At 45.5% G+C, this 16798-nt stretch overlaps 2 protein-coding genes across 7 annotated transcripts in view; one reads left to right on the plus strand and one right to left on the minus strand.

The window, feature by feature from the left end:
- LOC311140198 (folliculin-like) overlaps window positions 1-614 on the minus strand; it is a 28215-nt gene extending 27601 nt beyond the window's left edge. For both annotated transcript variants that reach the window (XR_014614124.1, XM_084175147.1), the window contains exon 1: window positions 316-614. The gene's annotated coding sequence lies outside the window, so the exon portion shown is untranslated. The remainder of the gene's footprint in view (window positions 1-315) is intronic.
- Window positions 608-16452, plus strand: LOC311140196 (leukocyte receptor cluster member 9-like). Of its 5 annotated transcripts, none has more exons than XM_084175142.1 (6): window positions 608-689; window positions 1320-1472; window positions 12474-12555; window positions 13323-13456; window positions 13562-13891; window positions 14461-16452. In XM_084175142.1, the coding sequence occupies exons 2-6, from the start codon at window positions 1331-1333 to the stop codon at window positions 15567-15569; spliced, it is 1797 nt and encodes a 598-aa protein (XP_084031268.1). In that variant the 5' UTR covers window positions 608-689; window positions 1320-1330; the 3' UTR covers window positions 15570-16452. The 5 variants fall into 5 exon arrangements, with proteins under 5 accessions (XP_084031268.1, XP_084031269.1, XP_084031270.1 ...); XM_084175143.1 differs by lacking the exon at window positions 608-689 and adding an exon at window positions 935-1145; XM_084175144.1 differs by lacking the exon at window positions 608-689 and adding an exon at window positions 935-1081.
- Window positions 16453-16798: the final 346 nt, after the last annotated feature.

Below are 16798 nucleotides of genomic sequence, written 5' to 3' on the forward strand. Positions count from 1 at the left end.
TGATTGGGAGTCCCATAGGGCGGCGCACAATTGGCCCAGCGTCGTCCGGTGTAGGCCGTCATTGTAAATAACAATTTGTTCTTAACTGACTTGTCTAGTTAAATAAAGGTCTTTAAAAAAAACTGGCCTGCGAGAGTTGACTGGTGATCAGAGGTGTGTTATTGTCAATGCTTTGTCTTTAGATTCACAGTGTAAACATTGATGATTGATTACACAGAAAGGTAATACAATTTCATTGCTGGTGAAAGTTTCCTACTTGCAATTTTAAAGGCTACAACCTTTCTAAATGGACACCTATAAGTCAAGCACACTTACCTTGATTAAAGCAGCGTGAACAATCAATGCAACAAATTACAGGCGATCAGATTGCATGAAAACATCACATAAGGACATTGCTGACAAGCTAACCCCTAGCACAGTACCGCCAAATGTCTCGAAAATAGATCATGATCACTTTTCTTAAAAGCATGGAAAATAAGTCGCCAATGCACACGCAAGTTCTAATTTATAATTAATTCACAAAGGTTGTCTTGTTGCTGTATTCGCCTTTGTTTATACTTTTTCCACTGATCTTTCTTCATACGCTCGCTCTCTTGGTTGGTGGTAGTCGTCATGTGATGAGGGGAGTCACGAGCTTTGGATCCAGGAGGACCGCACAGATGACGCACAATTTTGGTAAAGTCTCTTCGGTAAGAAATTATAACAAACTATCGTCAATTTATAAACGGCCTAGTATAGAAAATGTTATAGTATCAATTGTTTTGAGGATTTGAATGATTATTTAAACGAATAAACGAAGAGAAGAAAGCCTGTTGTCATCACTGAGGTATAGGGTTCTCATAGACCTACATTTCCCATAAGCCCCCTCAGTACAAACATAGCAAAGGTCAAAGTGCATATTTACGGTAGCTTCAGACAGAATCTGTGACGTATCTGTTTATAAGTCAGAGGGTGTTCATTCAGCTAACTAACAACAATAATGTATCATAATGCATATATTATACAGTACTACATTCTCGTTATATTAATGTTCAACATTTGGGAGGCATTGTAACTTATAACTTGTTATCTTGACTCTTGGGTGTGTTGTAGCGACGTACTTCCTCATTAGAGCAGGCTACCTCTCTCCATTCTCCTTAGCTTAGGTAGCAAGCTACTAGCTATTTTAGCACAACTTACTTCTAAATATCTAGCTACTGTATTTCCAAAATCAATATTTGCTAAAGTGATTGATTTATTAACTGGTTGTGCTTGTAATGTTATGTTAACAGTCAGAAACAGAGTTACAACTTTTGTATAATAACCTTTTACACCCACAGGTTGATTGACTATGGCGTCAGAGGAGACAGGTCTGCCTTTGGACTCAGCTGAGAACCTGGAGGACAGGAGAGCACAGGAGCATAGATCTACAGAGGGGCCAAAGACAGAGGTCCCAGCCCGTCACAGCCAAGATGGACCTCAGGTGACAGCAGGTAATGTTTTGTCATTCAGTTGGTTTCAGTGTGCACTGCTGGTACATTTACATTTTAGTCATTTAGCAGACGCTCTTATCCAGAGCGACTTACAGTTATGTACTCGTATGAGATGTAGGCCTAACTAGAACATATATATGCTTCTTTAGAGGCAGAGCAGAAATGACAGCGAAAGAAAATGTTAATGTTTTGATAATTACACAACACTGAAGTTTTTCTAGGTATGATCAAATTATGAAGGACCGTTTTTAATATCGAGGTACCTAGGAAGTTGGGTGTTCACCAATGGAGGCTGGTGGGAGGAGCTATAGGAGGACGGGCTCATTGTAATGGCTTGAATGGAATTATTGGAACGGAGTCAAACGTGGTTTTCATATGTGCAATGTGTTTGATATCGTTCCATTTATTCCATTCCAGCCATTACAATGAGCCCGTCCTCCTATATCTCCTCCCACCAGCCTCCACTGGTGTTCACCCCATCCTCATCTTCCCTAAAGGAAGTCTGGGTTTGCGTAAGTAACGATAATATGTTCCACAGAAATTCCACACTGTGAGTAGATCTTAGGTGCATTCATCAGACAGTGTGATCTCTCTGAGAGCTACTTTTATTATTACGTGTTATTACTTTTCTATTATTTCTCTATTTTCTTTCTCTCTGCATTGTTGGGAAGGGCCCATAAGTAAGCATTTCACTGTTAGTCTACACCGGTTGTTTACGAAGCATGTGACTAATAACATTTAATTTGATATTTGGGAGAAAGCTGTGATTTTCCCACTTGTTACTCCCCCACTCTCTCAGAAAGCTCCTGGTGGAAGTTGCTCTTAGGCACATATTTAGGATCAGCTCACTCTTGCTAACTTCTAAGGAAAACATAACTAACCTAGGTCAGTGTCTAGGGGTGAGTTCATCCTACTCCTACTTTTGGGAAAGGAAGAAACCAACCAAACTGTCTGTGTACCCCCTCTAGTGTCATTAGGTTGCGAGCCAAGTCAGTCCAGTCCAAATGTTGTCAGTGCCAAGAACGGATGGAATTACACTTGCAATGTTTTATGCACTATCATACTTCTTATGCGAAACCCCTCCTCTAAGGACAAATTACGTGCCTGACACACCAGTAATACTGTAGATGTGTGTCAGATACTGTTTAACATTCATGTTGGGAAATCAGTGAAAGCTAATACGTTGGGAGAGATTTATGAATGGAAAGGCGATAATGCACGTGTCAAACTCATTCCACGGAGGGCTGAGTGTCTGCAGGTTTTCACTTGTTGATGAATTAAGGTCACTGATTAGTAAGGAACTCCCCCTCACCTGGTTGTCTAGGTATTAATTGAAAGGAAAACCAAAAACCAGCAGACACTAGGCCCTGAATGGAATGAGTTTGACACCCCTGACATAATGAGTCCTGGTTGTCCTAATCAGAAGTTGCACAATAGCAGTCTCATTAAAACCTCAACTATGACATCATTCAAGGTGTGGTGGTATGTGATTTAGATTAGATATCACTCCCATCAGTTTTCTGAATATAATTGTATTAAGAATTTTCATTAGTAGTTACATAGTGTTATTGGGCCTATGATTTGAAATGATTCCCCTCACATAGGGAAGAGTAGGAAGCCACAACGTTAGACACGGACACGAATGATCTGCTTGGCGTGTTAACACACTGGTGGTTTGTTGTAACCAAGTATTGGTGCTAAACCGTGTTATTGGAGGCTGGCATGCTAGTTGGCTTTGGCGTCATATGATTCGGTGTACCAAGTTAGCTAGCTGAATGAACTAAGTTAGAGTCTATTTCTAGAAACATTGAACCGCTGTAGTTTACAACAATTATAATTTCTAAAGTGGAAGTTGGGAGAGTTATATTTGAGTGTTTCAGTGAAACGTAAGTGAGGGAGGCCCTGCTCTCTCGCTTTCCCAGATTTTTAGTTCATTTCATTCCGATCTCCTTTGCATTATTGTAGCCTTTCTCTGTAGCCTGTCAACTATGTGTCTGTCTATCCCTGTTCTCTCCTCTCTGCACAGGCCATACAAACGTTTCACACCACGTGGCTGTTGCCACTCTAATCTGGTGGTCCCTGCGTGCACGACCCACGTGGAGTTCCAGGTCTCTGGCAGCCTCTGGAACTGCCCTCCTGCGACCAACAAGGCAGAGTTCATCTCAGCCTATGCTACCCTCCAGTCCCTCGACTTCTTGGCGCTGACGGAAACATGGATTACCACAGAAAACACTGCTACTCCTACTGCTCTTTCCTCCTCTAACCATGTGTTCTCGCATACCCCGAGAGCATCTGGTCAGTGCGGCGGTGGCACAGGATTCCTCATCTCTCCAAAGTGGACATTCTCTCTTTTTCCCCTGACCCATCTGTCTATCTCCTCATTTGAATTCCATGCTGTCACAGTCACTAGCCCATTCAAGCTTAACATCCTTGTCATTTATCGCCCTCCAGGTTCCCTTGGAGAGTTCATCAATGAGCTTGACGCCTTGATGAGTTCCTTTCCTGAGGATGGCTCACCCCTCACAGTTCTGGGTGACTTTAACCTCCCTACGTCTGCCTTTGACTCATTTCTCTCTGCCTCCTTCTTTCCACTCCTTTCCTCTTTTGACCTCACCCTCTCACCGTCCCCCCCTACTCACAAGGCAGGCAATACGCTTGACCTCATCTTTACTAGATGCTGTTCTTCTACTAATCTCACTGCAACTCCCCTCCAAGTCTCGACCACTACTTTGTATCCTTTTCTCTCTCGCTCTCCTCCAACACTACTCACTCTGCCCCTACTCAGATGGTAATGTGCCGTTGCAACCTTCGCTCTCTCTCTCCCGCTACTCTCTCCTCTTCCATCCTATCATCTCTTCCCTCTGCTAAATCCTTCTCCCTCCGATCTCCTGATTCTGCCTCCTCAACTCTCCTCTCCTCCCTTTCTGCATCTTTTGACTCTCTTTGTCCCCTATCCTCCCGGCCGGCTCGGTCCTCCCTTCCTGCTCCGTGGCTTGACGACTCATTGCGAGCTCACAGAAGAGGGCTCTGGGCAGCCGAGCGGAAATGGAAGAAAACTAGACTCCCTGCGGACCTGGCATCTTTTCACTCCCTCCTCTCTACATTCTCTTCCTCTGTTTCCGCTGTTAAAGCCACTTTCTACCACTCTACATTTCAAGCCTCTGCCTCTAACCCTAGGAAGCTCTTTGCCACCTTCTCCTCCCTGCTGAATCCTCCTCCTCCTCCTCCCCCTCCCTCCTCCCTCTCTGTGGATGACTTCATCAACCATTTTGAAAAGAAGGTTGACGACATCCGATCCTCATTTATTAAGTCAAATGACACCGCTGGTCCTGCTCACACTGCCCTACCCTATGCTTTGACTTCTTTCTCCCCTCTCTCTCCAGATGAAATCTTGCGACTTGTGACGGCCGGCCGCCCAACAACCTGCCCGCTTGACCCTATCCCTTCCTCTCTTCTCCAGACCATTTCCGGAGACCTCTCCCTTACCTCACGTCGCTCATCAACTCATCCTTGATCACTGGCCATGTCCCTTCCGTCTTCAAGAGAGCGAGAGTTGCACCCCTCCTCAAAAAACCTACACTCGATCCCTCCGATGTCAACAACTACAGACCAGTATCCCTTCTTTCTTTTCTCTCCAAAACTCTTGAGCGTGCCGTCTCTAGCCAACTCTCTTGCTATCTCTCTCAGAATGATCTTCTTGATCCAAACCAGTCAGGTTTCAAGACTGGTCATTCAACTGAGACTGCTCTTCTCTGTGTCACGGAGGCTCTCCGCACTGCTAAAGCTAACTCTCTCTCTTCTGCTCTTATCCTTCTAGACCTATCCGCTGCCTTTGATACTGTGAACCATCAGATCCTCCTCTCTACCCTCTCCGAGTTGGGCATCTCCGGCGCTGCTCACTCTTGGATTGCGTCCTACCTGACAGGTCGCTCCTACCAGGTGGCGTGGCGTGAATCTGTCTCCACACCACGTGCTCTCACCACTGGTGTCCCCCAGGGCTCAGTTCTAGGCCTTCTCCTATTCTCTCTATACACCAAGTCACTTGGCTCTGTCATATCCTCACATGGTCTCTCCTATCATTGCTACCAGACGACACACAATTAATTTTCTCCTTTCCCCCTTCTGAACCAGGTGGCGAATCGCATCTCTGCATGTCTGGCAGACATATCAGTGTGGATGTCGGATCACCACCTCAAGCTGAACCTCGGCAAGACGGAGCTGCTCTTCCTCCCTGGGAAGGACTGCCCGCTCCATGATCTCGCCATCACGGTTGACAACTCCATTGTGGCCTCCTCCCAGAGTGCAAAGAGCCTTGGCATGACCCTGGACAACACCCTGTCGTTCTCTGCTAACATCAAAGCGGTGACCCGATCCTGCAGGTTCATGCTCTACAACATTCGCAGAGTACGACCCTACCTTACACAGAAAGCGGCACAGGTCCTAATCCAGGCACTTGCCTGTGCCATTTAATGCCTGTGCCATTAAACCCCTACAACTTATCCAGAACGCTGTAGCCCGTCTGGTGTTCGACCTTCCCAAGTTCTCTCATGTCACCCCGCTCCTCCGCACACTCCACTGGCTTCTACTACAAGACCATGGTGCTTGCCTACGGAGCTGTGAGGGGAACGGCACCTCCTTACCTTCAGGCTCTGATCAGACCCTACACCCAAACGAGGGCACTACGTTCATCCACCTCTGGCCTGCTAGCTCCCCTACCTCTACAGAAGAACAGTTCCCGCTCAGCCCAGTCAAAGCTATTTGCTGCTCTGGCACCCCAATGGTGGAACAAGCTCCCCCACGACGCCAGGACAGCGGAGTCACTGACCACCTTCCGGAGACACTTGAAACCCTACCTCTTTAAGGAATACCTGGAATAGTATAAAGCAATCCTTCTACCCCCACCCCTCCCCCACCCCCCCATAAAAAAATAAAATAAAAAAAGTGGTTGTCCCACTTGCTATTATAAGTTGAATGCACCAATTTGTAAGTCGCTCTGGATAAGAGCGTCTGCTAAATGATGTAAATGTAAATGTAGGAAGCCACTGAAGGTGTTGAGGTTATCTGAATCATCATACAGCCCCATGCCTGAGGGGAGACTCATGTAGACCACATCCCCCTCCTTCAGCTCTAGAGTCACTGCATTTACCACAAATCTACGATTTCCACCAGGATTGTGTGCATAATTAAACATGATTCTCTTGTCATTCTTGTACATGTAAACACCAATGTCTCCTGGGCTAGGGGCATGACTGGCAGTGAATCTGATGTAGTAGACTCCTCTCACTGGTGCTGTGAAGACACCTGCATCAGAGGAAAAACAGGGAGCAGGAAGAGTTCAACACTTTCCATCAGCACTCAGTAACGTTAGCTGGCCCAGAGTGTACTCTCATGTTCATACATGTAGGTAGGTACAGTGAGGGAAAAAAGTATTTGATCCCCTGCTGATTTTGTACGTTTGCCCACTGACAAAGAATGATCAGTCTACATTTTAATGGTAGGTTTATTTGAACAGTGAGAGACAGAATAACAACAACAAAAATCCATAAAAACACATGTCAAAAATGTTATAAATTGATTTGCATTTTAATGAGGGAAATAAGTATTTGACCCCCTCTCAATCAGAAAGATTTCTGGCTCCCAGGTGTCTTTTATACAGGTAATGAGCTGAGATTAGGAGCACACTCTTAAAGGGAGTGCTCCTAATCTCAGTTTGTTACCTGTATAAAAGACACCTGTCCACAGAAGCAATCAATCAATCAGATTCCAAACTCTCCACCATGGCCAAGACCAAAGAGCTCTCCAAGGATGTCAGGGACAGGATTGTAGACCTACACAAGGCTGGAATGGGCTACAAGACCATCGCCAAGCAGCTTGGTGAGAAGGTGACAACAGTTGGTGCGATTATTTGCAAATGGAAGAAACACAAAATTACTGTCAATCTCCCTTGGCCTGGGGCTCCATGCAAGATCTCACCTCGTGGAGTTGCAATGATCATGAGAACGGTGAGGAATCAGCCCAGAACTACACGGGAGGCTCTTGTCAATGATCTCAAGGCAGCTGGGACCATAGTCACCAAGAAAACAATTGGTAACACACTACGCCGTGAAGGACTGAAATCCTGCAGCGCCCGCAAGGTCCCCCTGCTCAAGAAATCACATATACAGGCCCGTCTGAAGATTGCCAATGAACATCTGAATGATTCAGAGGAGAACTGGGTGAAAGTGTTGTGGTCAGATGAGACCAAAATGGAGCTCTTTGGCATCAACTCAACTCGCCGTGTTTGGAGGAGGAGGAATGCTGCCTATGACCCCAAGAACACCATCCCCACCGTCAAACATGGAGGTGGAAACATTATGCTTTGGGGGTGTTTTTCTGCTAAGGGGACAGGACAACTTCACCGCATCAAAGGGACGATGGACGGCGCCATGTACCGTCAAATCTTGGGTGAGAACCTCCTTCCCTCAGCCAGGGCATTGAAAATGGGTCTTGGATGGGTATTCCAGCATGACAATATCCCAAAACACACGGCCAAGGCAACAAAGGAGTGGCTCAAGAAGAAGCACATTAAGGTCCTGGAGTGGCCTAGCCAGTCTCCAGACCTTAATCCCATAGAAAATCTGTGGAGGGAGCTGAAGGTTCGAGTTGCCAAACATCAGGCTCGAAACCTTAATGACTTGGAGAAGATCTGCAAAGAGGAGTGGGACAAAATCCCTCCTGAGATGTGTGCAAACCTGGTGGCCAACTACAAGAAACATCTGACCTCTGTGATTGCCAACAAGGGTTTTGCCACCAAGTACTAAGTAATGTTTTGCAGAGGGGTCAAATACTTATTTCCCTCATTAAAATGCAACTCAATTTATAGAAATTTTGACATGTGTTTTTCTGGATTTTTTTGTTGTTATTCTGTCTCTCACTGTTCAAATAAACCTACCATTAAAATGATAGACTGATCATTTCTTTGTCAGTGGGCAAACGTACAAAATCAGCAGGGGATCAAATACTTTTTTCCCTCACTGTACCTCAAGTAACCCGAAAAGTGTTAAACAAATCAAAATATATTTTATATTTGAGATTCTTCAAAGTAGCTACCCTTTGCCTTGATGACAGCTTTGCACACTCTTGGCATTCTGTCAACCAGCTTCACCTGGAATGCTTTTCCAAAAGTCTTGAAGAAGTTCCACCATATGCTGAGCACGTGTTGGCTGCTTTTCCTTCACTGTGCGGTCCGACTCATCCCAAACCATCTCAGTTTGGTTGAGGTCGGGGGATTGTGGAGGTGTAGTGGAAATTGTAATCAATAATGAGGAGAGACAAGGTCAATCACCAATCAGGATATGACTTTATTCAAAACGAGGCTGGTCGACCCAACACTCTTGACTGTTGGGTTGAAAAGCTCTGCAATAACGAGGCTGGTCGGCCCAACACTCTTGACTGTTGGGCTGAGAGCCCTGACACAAAGAATACAAATAAATTTCATAGCAAAGATACACTCTCTTAGTCTACATGACAAATAACAGATGTATGGAATGGGTCACAAGGTGAGACTTGATATTTGAGAAAGGAGTATCCCCCAGCCAGATAGGATTTGCCATGAAGACTGTTCTTATTGTACAGAAACCAGAGTTTGGCCCCCAAAACAAGGTTCCTCTCATCATTAGCCATACCCGAGCCATCTCTCCCTTGTACCTCATTATACACAAACACCAATTGGGTCTATAAACTGCAGGCTCAGTCAGACTGGAGCCATCTTCCTCACATGAATGGAATGTGGCTTGTTAGGTTTATCACCTAAGGCATCGTAAATCTACTGTCAGTGTTAACAGATACATGAGAGTTCTAAGAACCCTATTCTATTGCAGAAAACAACCATTTGATGTAATAACAGTATTAGAACATAATCTTGTAATTTTGCTCTCACAGAGGCCAGGTCATCTGATGCATCACTCTCCTTCTTGGTAAAATAGCTCTTACACAGCCTGGAGGTGTGTTGGGTCATTGTCCTGTTGAAAAACAAAGGATAGTCCCACTAAGACCAAACCAGATGGGATGGCGTATCGCTGCAGAATGCTGTGGTAGCCATGCTGGTTAAGTGTGCCTTGAATTCTAAATAAATCACAGACAGTGTCACCAGCAAAGCACCCCCACACCATCACACCTCCTCCTCCATGCTTTACGGTGGGAAATACACATGCGGAGATCATCCGTTCATCCACACCGTGTCTCACAAAGACATGGCGGTTGGAACCAAAAATCTCAAATTTGGACTCCAGACCAAAGGACACATTTCCACCGGTCTAATGTCCATTGCTTGTGTTTCTTGGCCCAAGCAAGTCTCTTCTTCTTATTGGTGTCCTTTAGTTGTGGTTTCTTTGCAGCAATTCGACCATGAAGGCCTGATTCACACAGTCCCCTCTGAACAGTTGATGTTGAGATTTGTCTGTGACTTGAACTCTGTGAAGCATTTATTTGGGCTGCAATTTCTGAGTCTGGTAACACTAATGAACTTATCCTCTGCAGCAGAGGTAACTCTGGGCCTTCTATTCCTTTGGCAGTCCTCATGAGAGCCAGTTTCATCATAGCGCTTGATGGTTTTTGCGACTGCACTTGAAGAAACTTTCATAGTTCTTGACATTTTCCGGATTGACTGACCTTCATGTCTTAAAGTAATGATGGATTGTCGTTTCTCTTTTCTTATTTGAGCTGTTCTTGCCATAATATGGACTTGGTCTTTTACCAAATCTTCTGTATACCCCCCTACCTTGTCACAACACAACTGATTGGCTCAAACGCATTAAGAAGGAAAGAAATTCCACAAATTAACTTTTAACAAGGCGTACCTGTTAATTGAAATGCATTCCAGGTGACTACCTCATGAAGCTGGTTGAGAGAATGCCAAGAGTGTGCAAAGCTGTCATCAAGGCAAAGGGTGGCTATTTGAAGAATCTGAAATATAAAATATATTTTGATTTGTTTAACACTTTTTTGGTTACTACATGATTCCATATGTGTTATTTCATAGTTTTGATGTCTTCACTATTATTCTAAAATGTAGAAAAATTGTAAAAATAAAGAAAAAACCTTTGAATGAGTAGGTGTTCTAAAACTTTTGACCGGTAGTGTATGTTATTTCCCATTATATGATATAGTATACACAGTAATCCTACACCTGTGAAGAAAATGTCAGTGTGGCACATGAACTACATTTGTGTGTTTTCTAACCTGCATTCTCCTTCTTCAGCTCCTCCACCTCTCTCACTGGCACTCAGTCTGGCCTCCTGGGCTAGAGAGACATTTCAGAGCAAATATTAACTCTTCAATGATCTACTGGGGGAAAGGAAAAATCCTACCGACTGTAAACAAATGATTCATCTGTCATCATTAAGCTCTTTCAATACTGTACATGTGTTCTGTTGTGGCAAATTCGTCCTTATATTGATCAAAGAACCAAAGTATTTCCGGAGTTTTTGTAGAATTAAGATAGACTTTATTACAATGGACAAAGCCGAGTGGTCTGCAGAGCATCTCCTTTTCAACCTCCCAGCTCTCAGTTTATATAGTCATTTTACATACATTTTAGCTTAACCCCTCCCTCTTTGGTTCCACCACCTCTGTCTCCAGTTTTCACCTCTTGACCAAATAAGGCTTGTCATGCAAAATCATGTTCAGTTTGAACTCTGTTCAACCCCGGCTCACCCTGGCTTGACCTGGAGATTGATTGTGGACATGGCAGGTCCACAATCAATCTCTCAAACATACCCAAGCCCAACCCGTCATGCTGTAATTAATCAAGAAGATGCCCAAGGAGAGACAAAGGGTTTAGCCTGAACTCTGTTCAACCCTGGCTTGTTCCAGGGATATGCCTAAGGAGAGCCACAGGGTCACAGTCTGATTTCAGTCACTGATAAGATAAGACAGCTGTAGAATTTGACCCGATGACAGGTCAGATGCCCATTTTACACACACACAAACCTAGTGAGAGGAATTAATTAAGGTCTTGCCTAGCAACAGCGATGTACCAATCTAAAAAATCCATATCAATGTAAAAATCCACATCAGTTCTCGCTCTCACTGGCTGTCACTGGCCTGCATGGCTGACAGTTCTGCTGCTTGGCCTGGAATTAGAGAGAACAAAAACGGAGAACATATTTTGAGAGCTGTAGGTCCTTAAACTGTTACCTGCATTTTCTATTTTCAGCTCTTTAATCTTGATTTCAGAGACTGCAATAACATACAGAACAATATTAAGTAACAGAATGGTATTTTGTTCGTTGTCTGTTCGATTTAAATATTAGCAAATTATTTTTTTTACCTGCATTGGCTCCCTCCAGTTCCTCCACCTTGTTCTTGTGGAAGTGCAGTTCAGTCAAAGTGACACTCCACTCTCTGGTTCACCACCTCTTTCTGCAGCTCGTCCACCTGGCTCTCACTAGCTGTCACTGGCCCACATGTTCCTCAGCTCCACTCTCTGTTCCACCACCATGTCTCTCAGCTCCTTCAGTTCAGTAAAGACTGTGTCAGGTTGGCTGGTCTGGTAGGTTGCGTGTCTGGGGGTAATTTCTGGGTAATCATGACCCTGTTGAGTGATGTCATTCTCTCTGACCCCTCCTCTCTCTCCCTGACCCCATGTCCCAGACAGACAGAACAGCAACACCTGCAGAGCTACAGCACCCCTCATTCTGAAACAATGTCTCTTCAGAACTAATGTAGTCTACTGGGCTCAGTCTCCTTCTTTATATACACACTGGTCTTGGTGGACCAATACATGGGAATTTAACATTTGTTCTCAATGGAAAATCTAAAACTAGGCAAATCCAAGGACACTGTGATAACACTGGGAAGGACAAACTACCATCCACATATTATATAAGGCCTCAAGAGAATATGAATCAGTATATTTCAGCTCATTATTTGTATTGTTTCGTAACTGACTTTGGATGAAACAGTCTGCAAAATAACTGTCCCCCCCCCCCCCCCCCTCTCTCTCTCTCTCTGATGTACTAGGCCAGGAGGAGGGAGCAGGTGTCTGTCAGTTCTTCTTGTTGGGAAAGTGTCGTTTTGGAAACAGGTGTCGTCGATCTCACAGGTCTGTAGCTAACACGCTCACCACCGACCTGTAAGAACATAATGTTATATACCAGGAATTTTGACAGGGCAATGGCTAAGTAACATTGCATTTCGACTTTTGATGGTGCCATGATGACATTGTTACTGTGATGTCTAAACATTTCTTTAACATTCATGTAATGGTTAAAAAAACATGAATTAAATTGTCTGATGTATAATGTTTGTGCAGCCCTAGAACAGCTGAAAATGCCCAGGGGTTAGGGGCTAATATTTTACTCAATATTCAGTATATTTCAGACTTCTAACCACTTGAACAACAAAATAAGACAGAAAGACAGAAATCTTCAAAGCATATAGCTGCCAGCCCTAAACAGATGGCCCTCAGAATCTGAGTCCTCCCTCTCATTACTAAGCCTTCTGCCTGGTGACAGTGGAATCTTCAGAAGAAGATGTTGTTTTCCCTCTTGTGAGAATCAGTATCTGTGATGTTGGCTGATGCCCTCACAGCAGACAGAGCCTCTGAACCAAGTGGTAATCAATTATGTAGCACAATAGAAATAGGATAGATAGGTAGTTAATTCCATAGCATAGGTAAGTGAAGAGGTAGAATAGTAAAGAATAGCTGAGTTAAATGAATGCATCTGTTTAGACATCTAGATAAACCTCTTAAAATACATCCATCTAAGGGGTCACTGTCCTATCAGTATGAGGTAGACCTAACAGGTCAGCTCTTACATTGACCATAGTGATGAATAAAATCCCTCTTTCTCCTTCCCTCTTCCTCAGCACTCCAACATTAGACGACCCAGAGGCTGTTATAGACCAGGAAAACAGGAAGGATGATGGAGAAAAGGAGGGAAAACTCAAGAAGAAAGCAAAAGGCAGTAAAACAAACCAGCCAAAAGACACAGAGGGAAAAGGTACAATTTCCCTCCATTAAATCTAACTGAACATATGAGAACCCACTAAAATTTACTGCAAACTAAGTATAACTAGCTGACAAACGTGTTTCTCTCTCCCCTCAGAATCAACCAAGAAGCCCCGCATGCGCACAGCCGATGACGTCATCTCGCGGATCCTGTGGGACCCGTCGGTGGAGGCGGCGGACTTCGTGGTGGGGTACGTGGACCGCTTCCTTGGGGTGCTGGAGCGCCCCTTCTCTGAGTTCAACTGGGATGCCGACCCCTGCGACTGTGACTACTCCTCTGAGCTAGCCCTGCCCAGACACAGGATCCAGTACTTCACCCATAGAGGGCGTAGAGTCTGGGACCGCAACAACAGGACTGACAGGGTGTTTGGATCCACTGGACAGTGTCTGGCGCCCCCCTTTGGGCAGGAGGAGGAGCAAGAGCAGGGTAAGAGAGGGCGAGGGAGGGTGGAAGGGAGAGAGGGTGAGGGAGGGTAGGGAGTGAGGGAGGGAGGGAGGGAGTGAGGGGGGAAGGGTGGAAGGGAGAGAGGGTGAGGGAGGGAAGGGAGGGAGAGAGGGTGAGGGAGTGAGGAAAGGAGGGGAGAGAGAGGGAGGAAGGGAAAGAGGGTGAGGGAGGGTGGAAGGGAGAGCAGGTGAGGGAGGGGAGGGAGTGAGGGAGGGTGGGGAGGGAGTGAGGGAGGGAGGAAGGGAGCGGGAGAGAGGGGGAGGAAGGGAGAGGGAGAGAGGGGGAGGAAGGGGGTGAGGGTGAGGGAGCGAGGGGAAGGAAGGTGAGAGGGCGAGGAAGGAATGTAGCGAGGGAGGAAGGTAGGGAGAGAGAGAGAGAGGGAGGAAGGTAGGTAGGGAGAGAGGAAGGTAGGAAGGGAGAGTGAGAGGGTGAGGGATTTACACAGCTCTAGAACCTGGATTAACATACTGTTCTATTTCACTTTGTTAGTCTATAACATGTTTTTGTCATAATGTTTGGTTACCCTTCAAAATCTGCTTGTTTATTGGCAGGAACAGGGACACAAGATGTTAAACAACAAGACCCAAGAGAAGAACAAGATGGCGTCGTCACTACAGAGGAGGGAGAAGAGAGTGAAGAGTACCTGATAAAACAGGATGTTGAAAACGGACACTTGGAGGAAAGAAATCAGAGCAAGACAAGTGTTCAGATGCCTGAGTCGATCAGACCAGGCACAGGAAGTACTCCACTGAACCAACAGGAAGTAGGAAGAGAATCAGAACCCTCGGAAGAGGAAGTTGGGAAGGATTCCGTTTTAGTCGTCATAGCAGACCAGATCTCTCTATCCCAGAGAGAAAGAGAGAGCAGGGGGGAGGAAGGTGGGGAGGAAGAATGGAAAGATTACTGGGATGGAGAGAAAGGCCCAGACCTAGCCCAGAGAGAGAGGGATGGAGAGAGGAGAGAGGGATGGGGAGAGGAGAGAGGGGGATGGAGAGAGGAGAGAGAGGGATGGGGAGAGAGAGGGATGGAGAGAGGAGAGAGAGGGATGGAGCAGAGAACAGAGAGGGGTGGAGGCCGGCCTTCCAAACGTAAGCCCACCCACTTCATCACCTTCCGGGCCAACACTCCCTCCATCCTCTCCTCCTTCCAGCGCCTTCAGGAGGAGCTCACCTCCCTCCTCCCCTCATCCGCCCCTCACTGGTTACCCCCCTCCTCCCTTCATGTCACCCTCTGTCTCCTGGTCCTCCCCGGCCCAGCCGAGGTCACCGCCGCTGGGGAGATGCTCCAACGCTTCGCCTACTTGGACCGCAACCCCCCTGTGGCCGTCTCTTTCCCCCTGAAACTGAAGCACTTTGGTGGGAAGGTTCTCTACCTGAGCCCCCATCCTCAGCGCCACCTCCAGCAGCTGAACGCTGGCCTACAGGAGGCCTTCAGAGAGCAGGGCTGGCTGCACAGGGACTCCTTCACACCACGCTACCACCTCACCCTGGCCAAGGTGAAGGACAGGGAGGGAGCGAGGGTGTTTGAGGGGGTGGGGGAGCTGAAGGTGGGTAAGGGGGTGAATTTTGGGCGACTGCCTATAAATAGGCTGCACCTGTGTAGCATGGGGATGACTGGGGATGGGTTTTATGAGACACTGGGTTTGGTCAATCTCTGGTAAGATGGAGGTGTGTGTTTGTTTAGGTATGGAGGTGCTCTTTTACAGAGCTACATGTGCACAGAATAACCTACATTTCCACACCTCACAGTCTGCATGGTTTCACATTTAAAGGTGCAATATGCAGAAATCGCTTCTCCATTTCCTGGTTGCTAAAATTCAAATAGTTTGCCTAATTTCAATTTATGTGACAAAACAAGCAATCATTGCTTGTTTTGTGTAGAGAATCATTATACCATCTAAACCGCTGGGAAATATATTTTATATAACCAAAAATATTGTTTGAAGCTGGTGTACAAAACCGAAAGTAAAAGGCAACAATGAAACTTAAGAACGGGGAGCATAGAAATAGCACACATAGAACAGATCTACTGCTTCTTAGACTTGCTTACAATGACAATGACAGATCTATAACTAATATTTCTATGTGAATTTGGTTGGGTCAGCCTAAAAGTTGCATATTGCAGCTTGAAAATTACTTCATTGATTAAATATGAAATCCCAATGTTCCTGAAGTGCCACTATCTGCTACGGACCATGATGAAGCAGCAGTAATTGTAATTACTAATTTATTGTACCATTTCTATAGCTTTCACAGGGAGGGACACCCACATTACATTTAATTTTGCAGACTTTAATACTAATCTAGTAATGTAATTTATTTAATATAATAATGACTGAAATATTATCTTTCCATCAGGGGAACTGGATCTCAACCAATCAATTCTTGCTTTGCGGCTGCAGATATGATTTTATAATTGTAATAATTTAATATTAATATTTTAATATAATCCACTGATCGGTGCAACATTGATAATGTAAAATATCTGCTTTTGCAAAGAATTATGACCTTTGGATTTCCAAGGACATTAAATATTGAACTGGTTATTTTTGTGAATGTCTGAGTGGTGATATTTCTGTGTAACAGCAGAGGGATGGAGGGAGGATGGAGAGAGCGAGATGGAGAGAGGAGAGAGAGGGATGGAGAGAGTAGAGGGATGGAGAGAGAGAGGGATGGAGAGAGGAGAGAGAGGGATGGGGAGAGGAGAGAGAGAGGGACGGAGAGAGGAGAGAGAGGGATGGGGAGAGGAGAGAGGGATGGGGAGAGAGAGGAATGGAGAGAGGAGAGAGAGGGATGGGGAGAGGAGAGAGGGATGGAGAGAGGAGAGAGAGAGGGATGGGGAGAGGAGAGAGAGGGATGGAGAGAGGAGAGAGAGGGATGGAGAGAGAGA

This window comes from Coregonus lavaretus, assembly GCF_964263955.1.
Source record: "Coregonus lavaretus genome assembly, chromosome: 13".
In the NCBI taxonomy this organism is placed as follows: domain Eukaryota; kingdom Metazoa; phylum Chordata; class Actinopteri; order Salmoniformes; family Salmonidae; genus Coregonus; species Coregonus lavaretus.

What these genes read in the sequence shown, in the direction of transcription:
- LOC311140196 (XM_084175142.1), top strand. Translation starts at nt 1,331, where the DNA reads ATGGCGTCAGAGGAGACAGGTCTGCCTTTGGACTCAGCTGAGAACCTG. An exon ending in AGGTGTCGTCGATCTCACAG is followed by an intron (nt 12,556 to 13,322) that starts GTCTGTAGCTAA and finishes CCTCTTCCTCAG; the next exon opens with CACTCCAACATTAGACGACC. An exon ending in GGAGGAGGAGCAAGAGCAGG is followed by an intron (nt 13,892 to 14,460) that starts GTAAGAGAGGGC and finishes GTTTATTGGCAG; the next exon opens with GAACAGGGACACAAGATGTT.